This window comes from Alosa pseudoharengus, unplaced genomic scaffold (assembly GCF_046254945.1).
Source record: "Alosa pseudoharengus isolate Yale_2024_CS ecotype anadromous, Long Island Sound unplaced genomic scaffold, YU_APseudo_1.1 YU_APseudo_1.1_scf_4, whole genome shotgun sequence".
NCBI lineage: Eukaryota > Metazoa > Chordata > Actinopteri > Clupeiformes > Clupeidae > Alosa > Alosa pseudoharengus.
In genome coordinates, this window is record NW_027468774.1 from 28,773,057 (window position 1) to 28,800,204 (window position 27,148).

Genomic DNA, 27,148 nt, shown 5'->3' on the forward strand with positions numbered 1-27,148 from the left:
AATGTGGGGATTCGTTCAGAGGCTTGAGCCGAGCTATACTGACACATACAGCATCTGTGACTGTGAAGTGTCTGGGCATGAATGTATTTGTATAATGTGTGTATTTGATCTAGTGGTAGGAATAAGCCCCTGTTCCCAGTAAAGACAGTATCCTACAGATTTCTCTCTAATATGCACGCGTTCCTTGCGCAATATTCTGTCAATTCTGTTTACATCAGTGGCTTGTTCTGTCTTTGACAACTTTGTCCACATTTAACCAAATCAGTCATGAAGCTTGAGAAGTGTGAGTGACAGAGACCTTGATTCAGAAGCTTTTCCATGACGTTGCTGCACTGGCTAGACTTTTAAGGTTCTTCACATATCTGGCAATAAGTAGCGATGGTATCGATGGTGACTGCACTTTACTTCAACAGTAATATCCCAAGTCGGAGTTAAGTAGGTCCCGACAGAGAAGAACAAATGCAAATATTAAAGATTACAGAGATATAAAAAAATCAAACCTAAGACTAAACCGTTAAAATGAGAATAAGTTCCGACAAATACTTCAATGCCTATTGTTTTTTTTTTCCTTTGTGTTGTTTTGAAACATACATCCACTCAATATTCACAATGATATAATTCTTCTCTCAGAAAATACAGGAAATCATGCAAATATAACATTTGTTGGACACCTTATCCATTCTCCAAAGTCCTCATAACACAGATCAACCCAGTGCACACACACACGTTTCTCCCCCCTTCCCCAATACAAAACAAAAACAACAACAAAAGATAAACGCAGAGAGATCAAGCTCATTATAAAACATCCATTTCATTTTTTTTTTATCTCAGTTTACAAAATTCACAGATTACTTATTTTTCAATCATTAATTATTCACTATCTCTTACCACTTCTTTTGAAGGGGATTCTGAATATTTGAGTGTTGCTCACATTGTAGGGGACAAAAAGAAAACAAATTATCCTCCATTTTTTAAAGAGAAACAAATCCATTGTCATGACCTTCCTGAGCCATGTTTGTGGTCAAGTTAAGGCTCTTGCAGTGCTCTCCTTCTCAATGGACGAAGAGATGTAGTGTCATAACGTCACAGCATAAAGTCACAGCTTTACAACTCAGGCTGTCTGAAAACACCAGTCGTCTCATTTCAGTGGTGAGAAACATGTCACCAACCCCATGGAAACTCAGGTAATCAAACCAAATGTGGTGAACTTCTGTGAGTTTTCACTAATACTCACTGAAAAGCAAAACCTTATTCTACTCTTGACGACCACAGATGAATTCCCTGCATCTCTCTGATATGTTCAAACCCTCCACAGCTACTCATCTGTTTTTCACCTATCATGCCATGTTATAAATACAACAAAATTATCTGGACCTGAGGGTGTTCCAAGTATGTGGTTTAGTGACTAACCTGGGTAAGTTAGCTCAGAGTAAGTGGTAAACCTCCAACAACAACAGCCCCATAGCATTGTTTTGTTAGGAGAATGAAGCCATACTGCTCTTCTATTAAGAGGTTTACCACTTACTCTGAGTTAACTTACCCAGGTTTGTCACTAAACCACGTACTTGGAATACTCCCTTGGACTGCACTTCAGTGTTGGATATCCACACACACACATGAACAAAACCGACAACCAAAAATGGAAAGAAACATCTGATGCTTTGGTAGCTGTCCTTATTCCGCTTATTGGCGCTACAGAGGAGCTTGTGAGGGCTGGGCTGATATTGGGACTCTTTTGCTGCCAGTTAATTGGGACCAGACTGCTAAGGGTGGCGACTGGGACTATGGAGGGCAAGATAGCAGGGTGGAGGGAGGCAAGAGTGAGGCCTACTTTTCCGAGGCAATCTGCAGGAAATGTTAAGGGGCTGGTGCGCAGGGGATTTCACTTGTCACACTTACCCAGCACTTCTGCTCCCAGCTGGACAAACGTGATGATGGTGAAGTCCATCACATTGGTCACCTTGCCCTCCCTCAGTCATGTGTTTCTGAAAGCATTCATCACCCAGGCTGTTTAATCCTTACTCTTTCTCCACTACTCTCTTGTGCTCTCTCTCTCTCTCTCTCTCTTGCCTGGTCTCACTGTTTTAACCTGCCCCCTGTCCATGTCCATTGACTAAAATGTTAAAAAAAAAATTCAAAACCCTGCTGCCTCTCACAAAATCTTGTTAACCGTTCAGCCACCCACACCCCATACATCTTTGTGAATGTGTGTGTGTGTGTGTGTGTGTGTTGTTTGTCCACTCTGTGGCATGAATGTCTCTCCTCTCCATCACTGGCAGCTAAAACGATTTAAGCTTCAATTAGGTTATTAAAGGCTCCAGGCAGAGTGCTGTTGCTCCCTTCCATTGACTTTCTGCTGCGTGTTTGGATCTTTTACTGTGGCCTCTCTGCTCAAAGACTCTCTTCTATTGTGCATCTCCCTCCTAACATATCCCCCCCCCCATCCTCCCTGACTATCTGCCTTCAGCTCCTCTCCGTGTTTTCAAACAAGCGGACAGAATTGTTGAATGGCGAGAGCCCCACTGAAGGACAGCTGGGGAAGACAGAGGAAAACAAGCCGCAAACATCTGAGGGAAAACATGAGAGTTCACAGGAAAAGAGCTTAAAAGCCTCAATGAAAGAGGCACAATTATCGTGCCCGCAGTGCCGTTTTTCCTCCTGATTATCCCCCCTTGTTGTTTTATTTTATTTATTTATTTATCTACTTGCTCTCCTTTTTTTTTGATTCTCCCTTTTCGTCCCTTTTTTTGGAAGCACTCTGAGCTCGGGCAAGAACAAAGTGGAGTTGAGACAAGAGAAGAGGCGGGTTTTACACGCTGGGCCTGAATCTCAACCTGGCCTGGCCAAGTGGCGGTGGCGGTTATCGTCGGTCCGGGGCTTTCATGGCAGAAACCACATCAATTTCTCACGCTGAGATCTCCAGCAGGACACTCTTAGTAGCCGTGGTTGTGGAGAGTGCTTAAATCAGCAGCCTGAAATATTGATGCTCCGCTTCCAAAACAGCGAGACTTTTTTTCAGGTGCAGGTCTTACCCATGGCTTTTAAAACATGCAGTGACTTTTTTTTTTTTTTTAAATCCTCATAGGATCGAATATTAAAGGAAAACAAACAAGAAAGAACAAGGCAGCGAAACACCAAGTGCATTTCATTTCAGATGTTCAAAAACTTGATCCCAGGGTCAATTCTAAAAACTGTGTGACATTACGATGCTGATTAGAAGGGCGACGTGCCTCTGTCAGCCCTGTCCCTGAACTCCTTCAGCTCAGGCCTGGCTCAGCTAGAGGAGCTCCCCTAATTCAGAACTGCAAATAAAGATTTCAGACAGAGGTGGGAAAGTAATCCCCTCTCAGCGTTTTGTAAAATGTCAGCGCGCACTGACAATGATGAATGTCACAGCTCTGTCCTTCCCTGGTCTGTACCAGTGCCACCTCTCCTAACTCTCCGCGCAACGCCAGGCCTGGACGTTGTTCAACACGCCACAGCCTTTGCACCAGCAGACACAGGCTATTTATACTAATCTGTGTTCCTCCCAAAAGTCTGTCTCCTCATTGAGACATGCTTCTGTTATAATGACTAAGATGGACTGATTGGTGTAATCAGATGAATACTCTCTGTAGTCACAGTCTTATTTACGCTCAAAGTACAGCATGACGACCACAGTCAAATTGCAGTTCATTTAGTTTGGCAATATCTAATGCAGCCACAGGGCAAATGAGGCGATGACAATGATCATGATGGTGGTCCACTTACTGTCCTCTTATAAGCTTACTATAGAAATGAGATTAGGCTGGAGTGAGATCATCTTAGTCATTTTACAGCAACATTTATAGGCTCTCTGTACACATTTCCTAGTACATAAAAATATTTCTTAAAAAGACCACAAATTACAAAGATTAGCATCAATAGGCCATAATAGACATGGACGGAAACGCAAAGATGTGTCCGTGTATAAAATTGGAGCTGGCCAACAAAAGAGAAAAAGAGAAGATAGATAATTGGCCTGGATGACTAATTAGACCTTTCACAGTCATGCTAATGGATGAGCCGTTGAGAAGCAAAAAAAAAACAAAAAAACGGCATCATCTTTCCAAGGCTGCTTTCTGTCTATTCTGTTTGCAAAAAAACAAACAAACATTGATTGAAGAGCATGTAAACAACATTCAGAAAACATTATGTTATAACACAGTGTCCTTGAAGAGGAGAGCACTTCACAGAGCTGCAGTCATCTGCTTCTCCAGAAATGAAGAGAAGAGAGAGAAGCGTTTTAAAAAGGAAATAACTACACATATTCAAATCCCCAACCTGCCACTCTGTTAAGGATTCAATAACGGCCCTATGTCCTTTATCACTCTCAGTTTAAAGCAGGGTCTTCATAATAGTGGCAATCATTTTTGTACAGAGGTGTAGACAGCTTTTTTGTTCTTCAACTTCCAGTTGCTAAGAAAAGGAAGACACTTTCGTCACCCGCCATGCCTGATAAGGTTATCGTTTAAAAAAAGAAAAAGGACAAAAAGAAACATTGTCTGTGTAAATGGCAGTCATGGATCAATCTCTACTGTTGCATTTCCATGATTGCTAGTTGGGTTTTGTCACAGTAAGCCTCCGATAGCAGTACCCCTCTTGGGTAATATTACATGTTGCAGTTGTTCAGAGAGTGATTTTCTCTGATACACCTCCTAATCCAGTTCTTTGATTGTGTATATGTTTCCTTAAAAGGAGGACACTCCGACCTCCACAGAGTATGTTGTCATCTGTGGTGGATTTTCTTCTTCTTACAGTACATACAGTCAAGGTCCATAAATGTCTTTCTGCATGTGATCTCACTGTCACCGGGCAGAGGGATTCTGGAGCCGTCAGCCAATCAGAGCACTTCTAAAGTATCATGGACCAACACCATGGAGACCAGCAGGCAGTGTTGGGCGGCTGCTGCATTGAATAGAAAAAGAGAGAGAGAGAGAGAGAGAGTTTGGCATTCAGTGAACACGTCTTCATCAACACTTGGCATCTGAGCTGGCCTGTAAACACCATAAACACAGCGCCTTAAGGAGATCTGGGCCACATAAATAGCAGATCAAGCTAATTAGCAAATAAATGAAGTGATGAACTTCCCTTTCAGGGGAGATTTTAGTTTGTCTGCCTTAAGTAAGATGCTGTGTGGACTATTAGGATGTGTGGCTTTTTATACATTCATGGGGAGCACAGACTAGTTTTCAAAGAGGGCCACTTTGCACATTGCCACAGTAAGCCTCAATACTGTGGGAGCTGAACAAAATGCTCATAAATCGTCTAGACAGGTGGTTATCTGCTTGAGAGAGGCTTTTATCTTATGGCAGTGCTTGAAAACATCTCATTGTGACGGATCTGGAAATTATACTATCAGCATAAATTAGGCAAGCTCCAAAGGATTTATTTGTTTCAGTGTCCTCAGATGAAAGTGAATGAATAACAAAAAAAAAAGAATCCTGGGGGAAAATTGCATCAGTTTGGTAAAAGCAATTTAGTGTGATGCACCCCTGGAAGTATTACTGTTAACACGGGCACTTTATTGAATGCTAGTATCTAAATATTGGTTTAGAACAGTTTCATGTTATAAACCCTTACATGAAAAGCTAAGGCATTCTCTCATCACCTAGGTGAATGTGCTACGCAATGGTAAGTGACAGCCTTGGATGAATAGCTAGTGTTTTTGCAGAGGTGTGCTATGCTAGGCCGGATGCCATTAAAGAGTAGATCTGCATCCACTGGGCCACATGCTAATTCACCTCAGACAGCCACTGCGACATGGCCTCAGAGATTAACACATTCAGCGCACCAGGCATAAAGAGGTTAAGGGCAGGATTTAGAATCGAGCTGGATTATTTGAGCACGCCATGCAAGTGTGTGTGTGTGTGTGTGTGTGTGTTAGAGAGAGAGAGAGAGAGAGAGAGTGTGTGTGTGTGTGTGTGTGTGTGTGTGTGTGTGTGTGTGTTGTCATGTGTGCATTTTGTTACTGTTATCAGTAATCCAGCTCTATGGATTACAGCTGCAAAAGAGCTATACCTCTAGTAAGGTCAATGTTGTGAATACAATCAAATGTCTTTCAAGCGAATGAGAACTTAAGTGTTCTTGATCAGCTTATCCACCTACACTTGCAAACCTATAGACAGGCTGACATTTACATACAGTCCATAGTAAATTGGTGAGTCATGCCTCACACTAGGGGATCGATTAAACAACAATAATAAATGCATTCACATCACTGAACCATTAACCATAGCAACACTGCTTAATGTGTGCTGATGTTGACTGTTTGTAAGGTAATGAACGATTAGCTAAGAGGATAGTGACCATGTAATTCATCATCTATAATTCACGAAACAAAATGCCTTCAGTACTGTTACTCTGCATGGGTTAATAGTAATGAAGCGAGTAAATCATCAGACAGTGCAGTGATGTATACCATATCTGACTTGTCAACCATACCTTTCACATGTCTGACTGAAATTTTCTGAAAATAAGAATTTACTACTTCAAACAGCAATGACTGCCAGGGTTGTGAAAGTCTATAGACATTTAGAGGGCACTACCAAGGTTGGTGCAAATGAGCTCTACAAATAATTCTAAAGATGTGTTATTCCTACCTTTGAACTCTTTAATCAACTTTATTTTGTTTCTTTTCCTGACTACCAAAAATGTAAAAAGCAAACTGTGCAGGGTCTCTTGTGTGCAAGAGGATGACATGAGTCTTGACAGCATGAATGATCAAACATCTTCTAGCTCGGGCTAGCAAACTAGGGCACCGCTCCACATGCCACATGGAGTGTGTGGGCGGACACTGTGGCTCAGCCTACCCCTCTCTGTCTGAATATGGGCTGAAGCACCACTCATGAATACACAGCCAACGTAATTCTGTCATGAACCAAGTGACCTCTGGTTGCTGTTCATTGAATTTGGTCGTGCCAAAGAGTTGCTCGCTGCTCCTTATGTTATAAACAAGCACGGGTAGCTGCTAGTGATAGGCCTGATGCCGATTTGGACTCAACGAATGAATAACCTTTTTGTCTTTGGTCTCACTTTTCTGACCCTGCGATTTGATTCACGGCATACATCCATCAATCAAATAAAGTCCAGACCCTGTCAAACACAACCTTGTTTGTATTGATCAGACCTGACCACCCTTTTAAACCATCACTTTTTCATATTACTAGGCAGAAAGGGGTCTGTGTTTATTTTTTGTACCCATGATGCATCTCACCTCACAGCTTCTGCTGTGCTGAGACGCCCTTCCAGTAGTCGAGGATGTCGTGGAGGTCTTCCCCCTTGGCGAACTGGACCTTCTTGCGGAGGGCGTTACCGGCCGTGACGTAGCACGACTCGTCGCGCGGGCCCTTGCGGTACGGGCGGAAGCGCTCCCATATCCGCAGCGTGTTCTCCGTGGTGTACTCGGGGCTGGACGAGTAGCCCGAGTAGTTCTGGTGGCGCGGCGAGAGCTGCGAGTAGGAGGCGGCGTCGCGTTTGGCGCGCGACAGCGGCTTCAGGAAGGACGCCCGCTGGGCGGGGGAGCCGTGGTGCGAGCCCTCGTAGTAGAGCGCCGGGACCGAGTGGCGGTGCTCCGAGCAGTGGTAGTCCGGGTGCACCTCCAGGTGCTGCTGCATGCCCATCCCGTCCATGGCGCCGCCGTCCATGTTGTACCCGCCGCCGCCGTCCATGCTGTACCCGCCACCACCCCCGCCCCCGGGGCCCACCAGAGGGAGCCTCTCCAGGGGCTCCCCGCAGCCGAGGGGGCTGCCCTTGTCTGTGTACTGGCAGGGGTCCGGGCTTCGGGGCTCGGGGACGTCCAGGCTGTAGACGCGGCCGCCCTTGCCGGGCAACCCGCAGGACGAGCCACTGTACTTCTTCCCGGCGCCGACGATCATGGCGGCGTCGGCGCTCATCTGTCTCTGGATGGGCCGCACGGCGCTGGCCGGAGGAGGCGGACGGTACGGGGGCGACATGAAGCCTCCGCCGGTGATCCCGGGCCGCTCGGCCATGGAGCCCGGGAAGGGCAGCGGGGGAGGCGCGGGGATCTTGGGCGACGGCATCATCTGGCAGTTTTCGGTCACTCCCGGGGAGAGCGGGATGAGCCCTTTGGTCAGGGAGGAGGTGCACGTGGGCGGAGGGGAGGTGGGGTTCACCGGGGCCATGGTGTTTGCGCACGAGGCGGCCGCCACTGAGTCCAGCTTGAGCGCGTCGATGCAGTTGTTGATGATCTGGTTGACCTTGTCCACCTCCATGGCGATGGTGGAGATCTCCGAGGTGGAGCCCCGGCCGTCGTCGTCCGAGTCGTCCCCCAGGTCGCTCCCGTCGTCCTGCTCCCGTCGCAGGTCCTGCTCCCTCATCCCCCCCTGCCCCTTCCCGTCTCGGCCTCGGTCGTCCCTCACGTCCATGTAGTTGCCCTTGCTGCCCATGGCCTCCGAGAAGGCCGTGGCCATCTTCTCCACCTGTGGGATGGTGGAGAGTCGCGAGGAGCTGGTGTTGGCCGAGCCGCCGTGCAGCATGCCCGAGCTGGACGACGACGACATGGGCATCTTGCTGTGGTGGTGCTGGTGGTGGGCCTGCTCGTGGAGCTTCTGCACCGCCGACGGCTCGTTGCCGACCGCCGCCGCCGCCTCGGGCCCATATCGCATCTCCAGGATGGTCTTCTTGACGCAGATGGACTTCTCCTTCTCCTCCTCCATGCGACGCTTGCGCAGGCAGTAGTAGACCACGCCGAGGATGATGACCATGCCGAAGAGGCAGCCCACGATGGTCACGATGTAGTGGGTGGTGGTGGACGGCGTCGGGTGGATCTCCTCCGGCACGGGCGTGGCAAAGTTCAGGCAGGTGTGGTTGTAGCGCTGCGAGTTGCGTATGGAAGCCACGCAGAAGGTGTAGTTGGTGTGCGACTTGAGCTTGTTCAGGGTGATGATCTCCTTCTTCTTGTTCAGGTTCATGACGTCGGACACGTACGTGTGGTTGTACTGGACCAGGATGTACATCTTGCTGTAGGGCTTGGGGATCTGGACCATGAGCGACGCCGTGGAGAAGGACACGTGGCGCAGCTTCAGGCTCGGACTGAGCGCGTCCGTGGAGGAGGACGACGTCGTGGCCTGCGGGTACAGGCCGACGCGGTCCATGAAGTCCGGCCCCATGCCGGAGGAGTCCGGGTCGGGGGGCAGGGACGTAATGCCGGGGATGAAGACGCCGTCGCGGCAGATGGACGACAGGATGTTCCTGGCGTTGCGCCCGTGGCCCGGGACGGGGCTGAGCAGCGGGTAGTTGTAGAGCTCGCGCGGCGACTCGCACTGCAGCCGGTCGTAGGTGTGCGTGACGTTGTTGAAGGCCTCCAGCCAGGTGAGGAAGCTGTAGAGCTCGCAGCCGCAGTGGAAGGGGTTGCCGGCCAGCTCGCACACCATCAGCCGGTTGAGCACGGTGAAGGAGGACGGATCCAGGCGCGCCAGCTTGTTGGAGGACAGGTCGATACTGCTGAGGCTCGGGCACTCCCAGAAGGCGTTGGTGGCCACAACCTCGATGAGGTTGTGCTGCAGGAAGAGGCACTGCATGCGGCCGAGCCCGCGCATCATCCCCTCGGTCACGTTGGTCAGCTTGTTGTAGCCCAGCTGGAGCACCTGCAAGGGGTCAGAAAAACACGGTTCAGCTCATATCATGGGTTTCACATCATGGGTCAGTATGGGCTCAGAACAACAGAAAAAAAAGGGGGGGGGAGCAAAACACTGAGGCCCTAAGAAAAGTTCTGCAAGCAGACATCCTACCTAACTCTTCCTACCTGCCTACCTGAATCTGTCCCCAAAGACAAACAGTCACATCAGACCTCCCAGTGCTCTCTCTACAATCCCCCTTCCATTAAAACAGTTTGTTCCAACTATCAATCTAAGAATGAAAATGAGCATTACGTTCATCAATAGTTACACATATACCCAGTACCCTGCATATAGCCCATATGCCTGCCTGCAACCTTTTTGTTTTTGTTTATTTGTGAAGTGACCTTGGGTGACATGAAAGGCGCTCTAAATGAAATGTATTATTATTATTATTATATATAGAACCTTGAGGTCTGTTGCCATGGCGGTGCGGTCCAAACACACGTATCATTACAGGCCCTACCTGCAGGTTGGCCTGGGCGGCGAAGGCGCCGTCCTCCACGTACGAGATCTCGTTCTTGGTGAGGTTGAGGTCAGTGAGGTTGGTGAAGCGGCTGAGCGAGCTGAAGAAGACGGCCTTGAGCTTGTTCTCGTTGAGGCGCAGGTCGTGCACCGTGTTGTTGATGTGCTGCGGGATGGTCTCGTACGGCGGCTGGTTCTGGCTGCAGATGGCCAGCCACACGTAGCCCTTCTCGCCCTCGATGAGCCAGCAGTCGCCGCGCACCGACGCCGGGAGGAGAAAGAACGCCGGGAGGAGCAGAAGGAGGACGCAGGGGAAGGAAGGGGGATAGGGGGCACACCACCTGCTAAGCATGATGGGAAAGGAACAGGGTTCACTTCTGCAGAAGAGACGGAGCAGGGAAAGGCGCGGAGAGGCGGAGGGGTGGGGGAGTTGAGGTGGCAGTAACGGGAAAGGAAGTAGGAGGGGGGGAGGGGAGGAGGAGCGTTGACGGTTGGAGAGGAGGGCGAGGCCTGGAGAAGAAGTGGAGCAGAGTTGGCTTGTTCTCACAGCAGCGGGATCCACATGGTGTCTAGCACAGTCCCCATGCCTGTATGGTCCCTGGCAGCGTACAGTGCTGACTGACACAGTTTTTCCACATAGTCACCTCCTTTTGCTTGCTCTCTTCTCTGCCCAGACGTGACGAATGTGCCAGCACCCAAGACACAACTCTGCAGATGAGAGAGAGAGAGAGAGAGACACACACAGAAACAACTATTAAAAATAAACACCCTAAAGCGTGTAATAGTTTAAGTTAATGGTGTCACATAGGCACAGAACATTATTGCTTTAAACGGCTGTAATCAGGGCTGAGATAATGATGGCGTAATTAATGCATTTCTGTCCTGGTTTATTTACACTCATTAAGTGATCAGTCAAAACAATACAAAAACATGACACAGCAACAAAGCACACATTGTTACCCAAGGCGTCGTGTATGCTAGAAGCTCATCAGTTATTCACTCAGACAGAGGGTGGATTAAAACCTTCTACAAGAATAGGTTCAGACACTGATCTCAAGAACATGTTATGATCGCATCAAGGTCCCCATAAGATGTCCATAACCAAACATTAGCAGTCAGGCAGGCAGAAAAGAGCTCCTGATACATTGGCTCAATCAGAATTCAGTCCTACAGCTACTGCAGCACCAACGTGCTAGACATCTCTCACATTATTGTAGCAGTTCTCAGCGTTATTCACACTCTTGGAATATCCAGGCCACCTGCTGTGCTGGGTGCTTACCAGGGAGGAGATGCTGATGCGTTATTACTGTAATTTTGCAGATGAAATGAAATGAGAAAGGAGAGCATGTGCGGATTGTGGATGAGTATGGTCTGCTGTGATATATTGTACAGGCATGCGTGCATGCAAAAGTCTGTGTGTGTGTGTGTGTGTGTGTGTGTGTGTGTGTGTGTGTGTGTGTGTGTGTGCACATGTATGTGTGTGTGTGTGTGTGTGATTGCATGTGAGAGACAGAGTGAATGAGAGAGAGAGAGAGAGAGAGAGAGAGAAAGAGAGAGAGAACTTGCATTCTCATAATCAAAGCTAAAAGACAACAAAGGCGTAGATGCTCTCCAGGGCTCGAAAAGCCCAGATAATCTTTTTCACGTTGACTTTCATTCGCCCCAATCATATTAAGATGTGCAGTGCATGACTCCGAGTGCGCCGCTCAAAATGGTCCCATTTGTCTTTGCCTGCCACCTATCTGTCATTCTCTACTCCTCAATTCAACCCCTCCCCCCCCCACCCCACCTGCCCCCCGACACAAACCATTTATCAGCTAACCGTCTATGGCCCTCATCTTCTTAGAGGTTCCCTGGTCAGATAAGCACACACACACCAGGGGCTCTCACCCAATCTGCATGTCTGATGAGCTTCGACGAGCAGATCCATGCGAAAGCCGCATAAACACACTAAAAACAAAGTCAACACACACACACACACACACACACACACACACACACACACACACACACATATACTGTGTCAGGGCTTAGTATTCTCAAGACGTTCTTCAGGTGAAAATTGAGAGAACATCTCTCGTCAACAAACAACACACTCTCTTTCAGCGCTCTGCTCGAAGTCTCAGAGGAGAGCCGGCTCTTCTCATTTTATTCCTCCCTGTGTCGATATTCCCCGGCGATCCAGCTCATTCGCCGCTAATAAGGCTCCAACATATTCTGCATTATGAGAGCGTTAATTACAACCTGATTCAATCCTGGGATAAAAGGGAGACAATTTCACACAAATGGAAGTCTCCGAATGGTAATTTCTCATCCCCCTCTCTTCTCCACACCTCCAGAAATGAGACTCGCAGGACTTTGAGGAGAGAAAAAAAGGAAAATCAAGTGAGGGGTTTTAGAAAAGAAAGCAGCAGGTTGTTCTTTCTGAGCTGTCCGCAGGGCACTGACTTTTGGACTTTCAAGTAGTCTTTGTCGAATTAATTATAGCCCGATATATCTCCACTACTGTCTCAGCCATGCTGCATCACACCTCTCTATCTCCCTCTGCCTCTTTCTCTCTTCATTCCTTGTCTCCCTCATTTTTTCACTTTCTCTCTCTCTCTCTCTCTCTCTCTCTCTCTCTCTCTCTCTCTCTCTGTGGCAAACGGACCACCAGAGATGTGATCTGGTTTGACGCTCCAGATACCAAAGCTCATGGGAAGCTTTAATTAGGGCTAGGTCTACAGCAGGGAGGACAGAACTGAGAAGGTAACACAGGGTTGGCCATATATATACACTCTTGGTGAGTGAGTGAATGCGTGGGAATGTGTGTGTGTGTGTGTGTGTGAGTGAGAGAGAGAGAGAGAATGTGTGAGAGAGAGAGAGACTGCATGCTTGCATGTGTACCCTTGTGAAAAGTGGCTACGAAAGCTGATTCCTAAGATTAGGCAGGGAGATACAAATAGATCAAAGAGATCAAAGAGACCAACACCATGATGACTCCAGACTCCTGATGCTTGACCTAGACTCTAGGTCCTAGAGCATGAACCAAATTACACAGTGCAGTAGATATTTGCACTTCCTTTACTCTATACAAATAGAACAGAGAAGACTAAAATAGTCGATGTAAACAACAACAGAGGGAAATAAATGCAGGTTACTAATCTTCTCAATTGTGTGTAAAAATCTAACACAGTTACTTCACCAAATAACTCCAAATGTACTTGTTTATGACACAAGAAAGATGGGAGGATGGGAAAATGAGTGGAAGCCATGACAACATATTCCCTTGCCCTCAGTCTCAGGAGCAGATGCGATATAACTGTTGTTGGCAGGGCCTCCAGCAGAAGAGACTGCCAATTAAAATAGATCATGTGTCTCTTCGGGCTTATTATCCATGACGTGCGCCTGCGAATCTCGAGTCAAATGAACCTGCGCCGCCATCCCCCAACTCATCTCAGACCAGCCTCAGCGCATCCATCATCAGACAATGCATCGCTGATTGCCCCGGACCCCCACCATACGCACGCTGAAGGCAACCGCGACTCAGTACATCATCAGTCCACAGACGCGGACCCGGACAGACAAGGGGCTGGCGGAGGAAGCGACACAGACGCTAGTTATCCCAGAAGACCAGCTATCGCTGTATCGGAACTGACACACAGCAGCATCTGATGTTGAGTGCTGTGAATTGCCCCCCAAAAAAAGTCCAAACAGCACTGGGAGCGCACTGCACATCAGCAAACACTTTCGGCGAATACACAAAGCAATTTAAAGAAGCAGAATGAAAGAAAAGTGAGCCAACTACCTGTGTAGAAGTCACCCTCACCCTGCCCCCAATCCCTAACTCACATGCGGTCCCTACTAAATATATCAACTTTGTGTCATGTAACAGCCAATGGGAGGTATCTCTGCACTTAAGAGAACATCTTGATAAATATTTCCCACAGCTCCCCTGAAGTGTGGGCCTTAAGTAAATTCTTCGGTTAAGCTATTAAACAGCTGTGCATTACTATTGCATGGGGAGAGGGCTGGGAGAGAGGAGCAGCGAGCTGCTGCAGTTCTCTCCATTCACTGAAGGCATGTCAGGAGCCTCTGCCACGGCTGATAGACGCTTTCGGCGGCCTTCTGTTTTCTGACGTTTTTTCTCTAAACTCCCTGACATTTCCCCAGGCTATAGCACTTCACTGCTTTAACATTGAGATATGTTGTTTTGTTTGTTTATTTATTTATCACTAAAAGAAGCGAGAGAGAGAAAGAGGAGAAGAGAGGAAAGGAGAGTGGGTTCAGCTGGTGTAGACAGAGTTGTGCTGTGCTCAGGCTGAGGGCAGCAGTGGCTGTGCTGGAGCAGCAGGCCGCTGGAAGGTTAAGCGGGTGGCCATCGACCCACTCCACCTCTGGCTCTGGGCGGGGGCAACCGTCCAAACATCTCCAGCGCTGCTCTCGCCTGCCCCGACCTCATCGGCTCCTCCGACGGTAGGGGTGGGATGACGACAGACAAGGGGTAGGAAAGGGCTGGGGCGGACTCCCCACGTAACCATGACAACAGTAGAAGTCGATACAGCCAGACAACCCCCGCATCCCTCCCGTCCACACTCATATTTGAATGCAGTGGCAAAAGCCAGATTAATCAGAGACCGTCTGAGACTCCAGGCTGCTTCTGCTTCTGTTTTGGCCTCTAATGGCTGCTGTTGCTTTTGCTTTCCCGCTCAGCCCCCGGATCGGATCGCTCCTCTTTACCGCACTGCTCTGCTGCAGGCTTTCAGTCAGTCACAGGTTAGTTGAACACCTGCCACCAGGAGCCTGCCTGCCAAGGCTCCGCTAAAAAGCAAAAAAAAAAAAAAAAACACAGAAATCCCTTCAGGGGAGCAGTGGTTTGTGCAACAGCCCCCGCCACGCCAACGCACAGATATTACAGCAACAGGCAAAGGTTTAGCGAGCTTGTTTTGCAGATCGCCATGGAGGTGTTTGATCGCTGACGGGGCGGCACTCACTCGGGACGTCGGAGGCTACAGACATGAGACGAACCGTGACAGACAGGAGGAGAACCTGTGGGGGAGGGGTGGGGTGGGGTTTGTGGGGGTGGTTGACAGCGGGCTGCGGTTAAGGGGGGAAGGGGAGCCTGCAATGAGAAGCTGCACTGTGACTGGCTTCTCAACCTTAATGAATTGCCTGCTGTCCTCTGTGTGTGTGTGTGTGTCTGTATGTGTGTGTGTGTGTGTGTGTGTGTGTGTCTGTCTGTCTGTGTGTGTGTGTGTGTGTGTGTGTGTGTGTGTGTGTGTGTGTATGTGTGTCTGTCTATGTGTGTGTGTGTGTGTGTGTGAGGGTCTTCACGCCCCACTTCCTTTCATAGCAGTGGCTTTAGCAGCAAAGACCCAAAGAGAGAGAAGGAGAGGCAGAGAGAGATGAAGAGGAGAGAGGGGAAAAGACTATAAGAATGTAAAGGGAAAGAGTGGGTCTCCAAGGGTTTAGGCTGTGCCTAGAGGCAGGATTTGGTGCCATCTAGCTAAACAACACAAATCATTATAAATCGTTTGCCTCCATGTAGAAACACTCTCCCCTGAAGTATGAGAGATGACTATAAAAGCTGGCTCATGGCACACGCAGGCGTACACACAATCAAATGCGGATAAAAATATACATACGAGGACACAGACAGAGGTCCTTCCCACATTATAGCTGTTTTGCATTATAGCCAGCATACAGTCAGTGCAGTGCATGGGAATCTGCAGCCGACTATGGATGTTTAACCCTCTGTGGATAAGATAGATAGATAGATAGATAGATAGATAGATAGATACTTTATTGATCCCCAGGGGAAATTCTAGGTCTCAGTAGCATACAGACAACACACACACAATCACTAACAGCAGAAAAAGTAATTAAAAGTATATAATATAAAAACACAACTAAGCAATAAGGACAGTATGATAAGTAGATGACCTAGTCATGCACTTGTTGTGAATAATATCAGGAAGCAATAAACTGAAGCAATTTTACGCTCCCTCCCTCCTCTCACTCCATTATCTATCTGATAAGTCATACCACACAGCGGGCACAATTTAGTTTAAAACTTACTGTCCCAGTTTGTAGTAAATACAGTAAGACTGCCACATGGTGTTGCCACCTGCTACACAAAGAAAATTCTGCATACTTCCAAAGTCTTCTCCATCCCTCACTCCTGCAACTCTCAGTTAACCTCAAACCCCACTTACCAAGTCCTCTCCATTCCCTACACCTGCAACTCTCTCTAAACATCAAGTCTTACATCCTCTCTTCTGTGTTTAGTCAATAAAGTAGATACATTGATGGTGTTCCTTGGTCATAATAAAGGTGACCATGATGTTGATGATGATGGTTTTGACAAGCTGGACACTGTAGGTACATCAAACATTGTGGTGCTATAATTATGCATAAATAAAATGGAATTAAATCGCAACACCTACATCAACTTTGTGTATGTTGATTACATAAGTTTGTTGAATTTTACTTATATAATCCATGTTGTATTCTTGTATTTTTAACTGCTTTGTATCTACAGTATGTCTTTCAAAAAAAACAATAAAGGAACAGGAACTAATAAAGTTGAAATTTGACAACTCTTCACTGCTACTTTAAGTACTTAAGTACTGTCTGACGGGCTGTGTGACAATGTGTGTTAAGAGGGATAAATCAATCAAACACAATCAATTTAGAGATACTGAACCCACAACCTCAGTGTTGTTACCCCCTGCCTCTATCAGTGGAATTATAGGACATTGTGACATGATATCATTGACTGATATGCAAATAAAAAAAGGAAACTGATTGCACAAATCAAATATTTAAAAAATTCAGTTGTTCTTTTTCTGGAATGCTGCTCATATTTAAATCCACCACTGGGAAGTCTCTCTCATGCTCCTCGCTAGCAAGGGGCTCAGTACATACATACGTCGACCAAATAATTCAAATGTGTCAGAGCTTCCTGGTGTCCCATGATCTATGCAGGTGCTGGTCGTGGGTTGGAAGGGCTGGTGGTGGACAGTCCGTATCTCTGAGCGTGTACGGCTGCGTCCACAAAGCGGTCATTCAGCACAAGCTTCTTCATGCTCTCGGCTTCCACCATGAGCAAAACAGGAGTGATCGGGACAAGTATGTCCGAATCAACTGGGAGTACATCAAAGAAGGTGGGAAAATAGCAACTGGAATATGTATGCATTTTTAATTACTAGCGTAAACATTGTAATCTTGAGCAAGCTGGGACTCAACCGGCACCAGTTGTACATCGGTAGCACCAAGGCGGACTTCTGGGGCCTCCCGGATGAGCTGAACCAGTGGAACTCCTTCTGCGCCACGTGGGAATCCAAGACAGGCCTGGCCCCAGGTATGGCTGAATGGTAAACCCAGCGCTAGGAAGTCCCTCTTCAAGGGCGGGTCTCTAACTGGAGTGCCGAGCATCGTGCTCGGTCAAGACCAGGATGCGCTTATTGGCCGGCTCACAGACCTGCACATGTGGGACCATGTGATCTCCCCGTGTAAGATCAAGAAGTTTTCAGAGAACAAGCTCATCAAGGGTGGGAATATTATCAACTGGCAAGCACTGGATTATGCCAAATATGGAGATGTGATCGAGGAGGGGAAAATGAATGAGGCTGGCCAGAAGAACTGTAAGTGACAAATGAGTTGTGGATCTTCTCAAGGTTTCTTCCTCTTCCTCTCCAATTCTAAGGAGCTTTTCCCCTGTCGCCCCTGTTACCCATGGGCCTTCTTTTCTTTTCTTCCTTTCTTTTTCTCTGATTGTCTACACTCTGTAAAGCGCCAAAGATACATGAGTAATGTTTTGGCGCTCTATAAGCACAATACATTGAAATTGAAATGAATAGCCATTAGCAATAGTTTTTTTGTTTACTTTGGGCAACTTTTGGCTTTTGGCTAACTGCGATAGAACAGCATTGACAGGAAATCAGCACGAGAGAGAGATGGGAGTAGGATCGGGAAATGGCCGCAGGTTGTGGACCCTGAGTAGCCTTCACAGATCCGAATGTGGTATCGATGCTGCAGCTTGCACCACACAGCGCTCACCGTCATTAGCAATCCTTCACAGCATGGCATCGCCAATTATATCGACAAAAGACAGCAATTAGCTGAAAGACACTTTTTAAACAGCTGTGCTGTTATTGGCATTTCCAAGGTTTCATATGGTTTTTAGGGTAGTTAGCTTAGCCCACTAGTTTTAAACACCACCTCTTTACTGTTGCCATTAGAAAGGTTAGCCTAATTGTTGAGATTATAATCAGTCAATGACCAGTATCTACATGTTATGTATCCAGCATGAATCCAATGCGGAATGAATGCATTTCCTTTTCTTGAGTGGATTTGTCAATAAAAGCTCTATGCTTCAAATAATCTGCTCTTGCTATGATGTTGATGTTTTTCTTTTTTCAATGTAATAAGTAAAATTATTTAATATGTGTAGGTCAACAATTTGGGTAAACTTAAATCAGTAATTTTACAAGACAAACAATTTCTCAAAACTTAATGACTTTATAAAGTAGATCAAAATAGGCTGTATCACTTCATATGCACCGAATAAAATATTCTTAATACTTATATGTACAATGATACTTAAATCTACATTCCTGAAGTTATAGTAATCTTTTAATCATCAATTTATAATCTGGTCCATAAATAGTCATAGCTGTCCACATTGACCATTGAAAATAAGAGATTTTCCGGGTTTCTTACCTAAAATACGTGAAAATGTCAACATTCATCTTTCTGTTGCTATCCCTCTGCTAACAGATTACACAACGGCTGCACTAACTAAACGAGGTATGGAGCTAGGTCTAACTTGACTTTCAAAATCGTGCTCTCACAACATTGTTATCTTAAATAGGCTAATGTCACTGTAGGGTTGCCTTCAAACAAGCAAAACGATGCTTTGAAAACATCTGTTTCACTGGAAGGGCAAGGGGGTAGCAAAAAGACAACAGTACAGAGACTGACCACTTTCCAGTGGTAGGGCTAATGTTATGAGAGTATTAAAATACGGTAAAAAATTACGAGAAAATATCAAAATGGGAAGACAGTGGGAAAAAAGTTAAAATATGTAAGAACCCCAGAAAAAAACGGGAGGGAGGTTAATCACTGACATAGAATAGATTCAATTTCTTTTAGTAAAAATGATATACTAAAAATATTCAAGACATTAGCACATAATTCCCAAATCCACCCACTACTCCTGCAACTATCTGTAAACAGAAAATGATGCTTCCCAAATCCTCTCCATCTCCTACTCCTGCAACTATTTGTAAACAGAAAATGATGCTTCCCAAATCCTCTCCATCTCCTACTCCTGCAACTATTTGTAAACAGAAAATGATGCTTCCCAAGTCCTCTCCATCTCCTACTCCTGCAACTCTTTGCAAACCTCAAGTCTGTCTACCTTACTGTCTGCAGAGTGAGGCTCTAGAGGCTGCCAGGTTGCCCAAGGTGACCAGTCTGTGTCCCATGAGCAGCGAGGGGTCACCAGAACATTCCGTGGATTTGGTGATCCAGACAGCGGAGATAAGCCCGGCTCGTCTCCACCTCTTATCTCATGGGACCAGGGGGAGACCAGGGGAGGAGCACAGGAAATGAGGTCACCACACAGGAAATGAGGCCGCCCCATCTCATCCTGTTTCACTTTGAAAAGCAGTAGAGGACAACATCAGGGTAACCCAGATCTCATTAGCAAACAAGTCTCGGGTGAGTATCCATGATAGAGAGCAATAGACAGAGAGAAAGGAAAGAGTAAAAGAGAGATAGAAAGTTATAACTGCCTTGAAGAAAGAATATATTCACCTACATAAGGTAAAGCACTTAAAAAAGTCCATACAGTTGTGGACATGGAGCACAAAGAGGGCAATATATAAAGTCGATGAGTGTTTTCCATCAGTATGGTATCAAAGATTGCATTGGTGCCAGTGGCCGTGTTCTCTTGCAAGGCCTACATAGAGAAACTGAAGCAGTCTAGTTATTGTCATCATGCCTCATTAAAAAACTCATCACACAGTTACATTAAAACTCCCCCTGGTCTCCTCCTTGGTATTTTAATATCTAAATGCAGCTTTAGCGTCTCTCTCTCTCAGTCTTTCTCTCTCTCCCTCTCTCTCTTTCTCTCTCTTCCTCCCCCTCTCTCTCTCTCATTCACACACACACAGACACACACACACACACACACACACACACACGCACACACAGATACGCACACACACAAATGCAAAGACACACATATGCCACACGTCACATATTTGCCGAGGTTGTGTGAAGGTGCTTGAAGGCACACGCGAGGAGGACGTGAGGAGACTGTGCCGCATGTCTGAGACAGCCACCATATGCTGCGTGATGGCAGAGGGCAGGACTCGGCTGGTGGCAAGACATTATTTTCCCTCCCTTCTCGCATTTCCTTGTCTTCTCCGCGCTCTCTCTCTCTCTCGTCCACATCAGGGACACGTCTTTTGTACCATTGAACTGCGAGTCCACTGGGCAGTGCTGTTTGCGAGTGCAGTCCTGGTAGCATTAGCGTCTAGCTACTGATGTGTTCTCTATGTTGTGCCAGTGGTAGAGGGGTGTTACCCCAGGCTCAGTACTTACCCCAGGCTCAGTACTTACTTACCTACTTAAAGCCCCTTTTGGTCATGGGCCTGCAGGGAGAGCACATTGCACACAGGTTCTATAAGCATGAGGTGTGTTAGTGTTTAGCTGAGGCCACTCTGCAAACTGCTGATTGTATAAATGAATGCGTAAGCATGTGTACAACACACACATACATACATGCGGTGCATAGTGATACTCTTGTTGCATATTCAGTCTTGCTGTTGCACATGTATTCTCAGAGGCCCATTCTCTCTTTATCAAATTTGCACATATGTGTATGCATGCATACATACACACACACACACACACACGCACGCACATATACACGCATGCACGCACGCACGCACGCACGCACGCACACACACATCACATAATGAACTGCACACCAGATAAAAAGCAGGCTGCCAAGTCTACTCTTTCTATTAGTTCTTTTTCTCTCACTCTCCTCTTTCTACTGTCATGGCAACAAAGCACTGAGAACTCATAGATCACTCAGCACCCCCCCCCCCCCAACCCGACTCCTCGCCATGAACACACTAAAGAGCAGCAGAGGGGTGTTGAAAAGCAGAAAGGGGAGAACGCAGAGACAAAAAGAGAAGAATGAGCAATGACTCGTCCCCTGGTATGACGATGACAAACGAGTGTTAATATCGATGCTGATGGGATTCACGGCTTTATTAAATGCCAAGGCATCCGACAGAGTGCCGCCGAGCTCCTCTGAGTCTGACCCTCAGTCCGAGCCGCTGGCCAAGAGACTTCATTGATACACACACACACACACACACACACACACACATACTGTACAGTGTGCCACTGATACAGTGACGATGGGAACAGGTTTCTGTAACCTGTAATTGTGCTGGTGGAAATGTTTGGGCTACACAAAGCAATTCCCAGTATGAAAATATGGTGCATGTTAAGGCTTGTTCATATTCAACTTATTATACGGCTCTTCACAATGCAAGTAGAACGCTCCATTGACTTGAATGGGATTTCCCAAAGTTCTACAGGTCCTTATTTTCGTCTAAGGACCTCTGAAATAATGCCCGCTGTCAATGGCAACGGATTTTCATTCAAAAGTGAAGGCAGACGGTTGATCAGCTGTGTTCTAAAAAACGCATCGGGGTCTGGTTCGCCCTGTCAGGACTTATTTTCCCAAAGATGACCGGCGTTCAATACATTATCCCTTACTTATTTCCCTTAGTTCTACAACCTATTGTCTTAGAGTAGCTTGATCACCTACAAGCAGTTAACTCAAGCAAACATCTTTTTAGCTTAGCTCTTTGAACAAACATGGCAAAACAAAAAAAACTAAATCCATTCAGAACAAACAACCTCATTTGTAGCGGTAGTGTCACATGTCAGAATTAAGGATGTGCTCCATCCTGTGCCTCCTGTCCCTTGTGTTCTGAGACATAGCATCCCTCCTCCCCCACACTACCAGCAGCAGTACCACCCCAGGTCTACCTCCGCCTGTCACCACCCCCCGTGCCAAGTGGGCCTGCCATCTGGCCACGCCGGCATCTGGGAGCAGCTCCCCGCATCTGGGAGAATCTCGGCGCCACCACTCTTCATGAGAGCACAGCTGTCACCATCCAAGGGGCCCTCACTACGGTGACAGGAAAGGGAAAGAGAGAGAAAGAGGGAGAGAGGGAGAGAGAGGGAGACAGAGAGAGAGAGAGAGAGAGAGAGAGAGAGAGAGAGAGAGAGGGAGGGAGAGAGAGAGATGGGGAAGGTAGAGGAAGGAATATGGAGGGGAGCGAGATGCCTTTAAATAAAACAGCAGCATTGGAAGGGCCCTGGAATACTTTATTCATGCGTAAATCATCAATATTCCATCAGGCCGAGTAAGGCATCAGCTTGGAGCGTTTAGAAGGTCTTCAGGCAGCTGCAAGGTAAATGAACCTCGCGGAACATATTTCACCATTCTGTGGGGAGTTGCAGCTTGACTTGGGCGACAAGCAGACAAAACAAAATTGAAACGCAATGAAAAGCGGAAGGGGGTGATCTGAACCAGCAGTGGTCTTTATCATCAAATAACAAATAAGTTCAACTATGAAATGGACCATGGAAGACTAGGCTTTATGATTCATTTACTCACCAATTTAATTATATGACCTTTCAAAGCTAATTATTTTATGTATGAGTCTAAGAGAGAGAGAGAGGGAAAGAAAGAGAGAGAGGAGAGAGAGAGAGAGCTAAACATCAGTGTGTTTATATTCAGATAAATATGAATGTGTGTGTGTGGCTATGTTGGTGTTAGTGTATGTATGTGTGCATGTGCAAACCTGCGTCAGTGACTGTAAGTGAGTGTGTGGTGTGTGTGTGTCTGTGTGTGTATGTGTGTGTTGTGTTGTGTGTGTGTGTATGTGTGTGTCTGTCTGTCTACATCCGCATCAGCTTGTGTTGGTTGCAGTAGTCGTGTGAGGCAGGGTTAGGGCCTATGTAAGCAAGGTCTACTCCGTGCCACCTGAGACTATGCATCACTGTCAGTGGCCACTGTCTCTCCTTCAAGGACACACACCTTGAAACTCCACCTACCTCCACCTAACAGCACTGTTGCATACTCTCTCCACAGACTGGACAGTAGGCTACTAACAACTTATTCTAGAACAGAGATTTCGTTTGTTCGTTCTATTAACACATCCCCCTACACACTGAGCATCTCTTTCACATCAACTCTGTCACGTCAGCAACACTAAAAACAAACGGTAACACTTTACTTGACGGGTGAGTTCATAACACATTCATAGCAGCTGTCATAAACTGCACACATTCATGACTGTTTCATGAGACATGGCTCAACATTCATACCAAACCTTTCATGAATGTGGAAGACAGAACGACGGCAACTTGTCAAAATAAAAGTCCAACATCGTATTTGTGTAATGTGGCTATACGACGGAGTATTAGGGCCACACATGAAGAAAAAAATATTTTTGCCATGACGAGATTAAACTCGACATGTCGACTTTAAAGTTATGAACTCTGTTATGAACTCACCCGTCAAGTAAAGTGTTACCAAACAAACTAATACACAAAGCCATAGTCCAATGGTCTGGTCCATAGTCCAATACCAAAAAAACAGTCAGTATGCATTACAATGAGCGGGTATTCAACAAATACTCAATAAACCTTTCACTAATCGTCCTATTAATTAACTATCGATACTCTATCTTTCAGCTAACTCTGTCTTTAACCATAACCTGCCAAATCCATCAGTATGTTTAATTTGTTGGTAAGATTACTTGATGATGGCTTATGGCTCAACCCATAGACTGTATATATAGAACTAGTATATATAGAACTAGTTCTATATATACAGTCTATGGCTCAACCCTCTTGGCTCTTTAAAAATAGTTGGCCTTGCTTCTCTAAGCATGTAGACTGAGCATTTCTGAGAAAGCCAGATTGCACTCGCCTTAAGTGTGTGTTTGTACGTGTGTGTGTGAGTCACACACCTCGACCTCTGGAGAACCCAAATATCAAAGTTACGTAAACAGCAGTGAGAGAGAAAAGGAGAGAGAGAGGCAAAAATATGCATTTTTTTTTTGCTGGTGATTTGATCCGAAAAGGTCACCGACACGAGCACCAACAGAACCACTGACCCAGACCAGGGCTGGGAGCACGCCTGGAGGCCCCAAAAGTACGCGGATAAAATAGATATTTTCCACCACCCTCCCAGTCTCATTAATGTTTCATCCGGGCCCTCAAACTGCTCATGCCTGGCTCTGCAAAATAAGTGCTGCACACAAGGAGAGTGAACGAGGGGAAGAAAGGGATGAAAAAGAAAACAAGAGATGGATGCAAAAGCATGGGGGGGGGGAGGGATGTGGGGCAATGTGTGTGTGTGTTTTTTTTTTTTTGGGGGGGGGGGCTGGAAAGAGGATGCTATTTTTCTTTTAAAGAAGGAAGACGCAAGACGTTAAGTCTAAGGGTGAGAGGGAGAGAGAGACGGAAAGAAAGAGGGAGAAAGAGGGAGGGAGAGGGAGCGTAGCTGCCGTTGGTTGGCTGAGTGTTTACTGAGCAGAATGCTGATGAGGAGCAGAGGGGTGAGTCACTGGGGCTTACGTCTGCTGGAGCATGCAGATACCAGGGCATGCAGCCGAGCATGCAGCCACACACACACATGTGCACACACACGGACGCATGCCGTGCTAACACACACACACACTCACCCAGGTATTTATAAATACATACACAGACGTGTGCAAACACACACACAACATACCTGCATGTCATGCTAACACACACACACACACAATCTGTCTTTCTCTCCCATACACATTCTCTCTCAACAACACACATACACTCATAGTAAGTCCCTTCACCATACTTACAGCACACTGCCCCCCCCCCCCCCCCCCCAATACACAGCACATTGTCTCATGAGGAAGCTTCTCCAACACACATATTGCACACTGCCCTCTCCCCACATACACAGCACACTATCCCATCTCCCCTGTCATCCCCCCAACATACACACCAAGACCCCTGGCAGTTGGGTTAGCCTCTTGAGCCGTGGATCTGCCCAAGGTTTCTTCCTTGGTAAGGGAGTTTTTCCTTGACCCTGTTGCTCTTGGGTGCTCCTTGTTGGTGCCCCCCCCCCCAATCCCAATCCTCCCCCACCTTTCTTATGCAGCCCTTGCCACTTAATCTACTAAACCCCTCTTCTACTGCACTTTACCCCCCCCCCCCCATTAATGCACAAATAGGCTGACACCAGACATAATTTCACTGCATTTCTTACTTCCAGTAACTATATGCATGTGACAATAAACTTCCTTGTATCCTTGTATCCTTGTATCCTCACATACAACACCTGCAGGCACACGAGTATACACACCTATACACACACTCTGGTTCATTCCCTCTCCACCCATCCTCCCCCCAATCCCCGCACACACACACACACACACACACACACACACACACACACACACACACATACACACACACATTACAACAGAAGCCTGTGCACACTACTTAATTTCTGCTAACACAAACACACATTCCCCATCCACTAACACACAGCACACATGTACAGAAGTGCTCAGGCAGCGCTCTGGGTGTGACAGGTTCCCCCAGCACTGGGGTAAGTAATGGCCATCCAGGAGACAGGGGACCAGGGAAACCAGGCCATTTGTCTTGATTTAAATGAGATCTGTTTTGGGCCAGAACTACCCCACTGCAGCAACGTTGCCCTGACCATCGTCCAATACCAACACATACCCTTTATTGCTTACACACACACACACACACACACACACACAGACACACAAGAGAGACAGAGAGAGAGAGAGGCTTACTTCAATAATATCGCAATACACTATTTTATAATAACACATTCCCTAAATCCCTTTTCTCTCTTCATTGCCATCTCATTACCTCAATGTAACCCCTGCCCCCCCCCCCCCCACACACACACACACACACACACACACACTCCACATTGCACTTCTTTCCTCTGGATGTCGCAACACACTGTGTGGTGATAATGATAGTGCTTATTTATTCCTTGTTTTTTGCTCTGCTTGGGCTGTCAGAGGAGCATTGTTCCAGTGGGGAGGCCTGCGAGATGCACTCTAACTTTGATAGATTGTCTGCAATTAGTGGGTGGGTCACAGCATTTTTCTGAGCTTAGAGAAATCACACACACACACACACACACACACACACACACACACACACGCACACATAAAGAAACACACACACACACACAGAGAGGGGGAGAGGGAAAGAGGATGGGAGCAAGACAGAATCACTACTGGAATCACTACAATCACTAGTGGATGCTAATGAGGGGTCAGACCAGATCAAACGAGCACAGAGTGCCAAAGAGTAAGGACTAGGCCTGCCAGGCAGTCAGGCTCTCTCTGAACTTCTTTGAACTGCACTTTCCCTCTTTAGCCTACTGTCTGGTGGTGCTCAACCATGTGAATATGTAGTATGTCCTGAGTGGCTTGGTGTGCTTATATAAACTAGTGCAGTCCACGTTCTTGTAGAACACCCGTAGCCCAATTACATACCTGTAGTTAGGCCTTCTTTAAAAATAGGACGATAGTAAGAAAAAAACATCATTCCAGCAAGCAACAAGCATTCACTAATGTTTTGCTTATAATGAACATGCAGGAGCCTAAGCATAATAAAAGTGGCATCGTGGCATTAGACATTTTTTACAAATCAAAATGACATAGGCCTAACAGTAACAGTTGTTTTGCATTGAGGCAAACAGCATTTTGTGGAATGATTCATTGCCATATGAAATTTGCAACGGTGTAACTTTCCAAAAACAGTCTATGGCATAATTGATGTTATGCTCTGCCACTCTCTGTCTGTGGAAGAAGTGGCCAGAATAGCTTATCTCTGAATGCTAAACATGAGTAGTACTCTGAAGCTGTCCTTAAAGGAACCATATGTAAGAAATGTAT

General features: G+C 46.6%; 1 protein-coding gene across 1 annotated transcript; it reads right to left on the reverse strand.

Moving 5' to 3' along the window:
- Positions 1–7,235: 7,235 nt before the first annotated feature.
- On the reverse strand, positions 7,236–11,267 carry elfn2b (extracellular leucine-rich repeat and fibronectin type III domain containing 2b). Its single transcript, XM_076266687.1, has 3 exons — positions 11,227–11,267; positions 10,123–10,429; positions 7,236–9,626 (listed from the first exon to the last, which is right to left on the reverse strand). Exons 1-3 carry the CDS (start codon positions 11,265–11,267, stop codon positions 7,236–7,238), a joined length of 2,739 nt encoding a protein of 912 aa, XP_076122802.1.
- Positions 11,268–27,148: the final 15,881 nt, after the last annotated feature.

Excerpts from the sequence above, each read along its gene's own strand:
- elfn2b (XM_076266687.1), bottom strand. The coding sequence starts at position 11,267 with ATGTATCAGGAGCTCTTTTCTGCCTGCCTGACTGCTAATGT. Across the intron at positions 10,430-11,226 it reads GCCTGCCTGACTGCTAATGT|CGTCCTCCTTCTGCTCCTCC; the intron begins TTGGTTATGGAC and ends TTCCTTCCCCTG. Across the intron at positions 9,627-10,122 it reads CCGCCCAGGCCAACCTGCAG|GTGCTCCAGCTGGGCTACAA; the intron begins GTAGGGCCTGTA and ends GACCCCTTGCAG.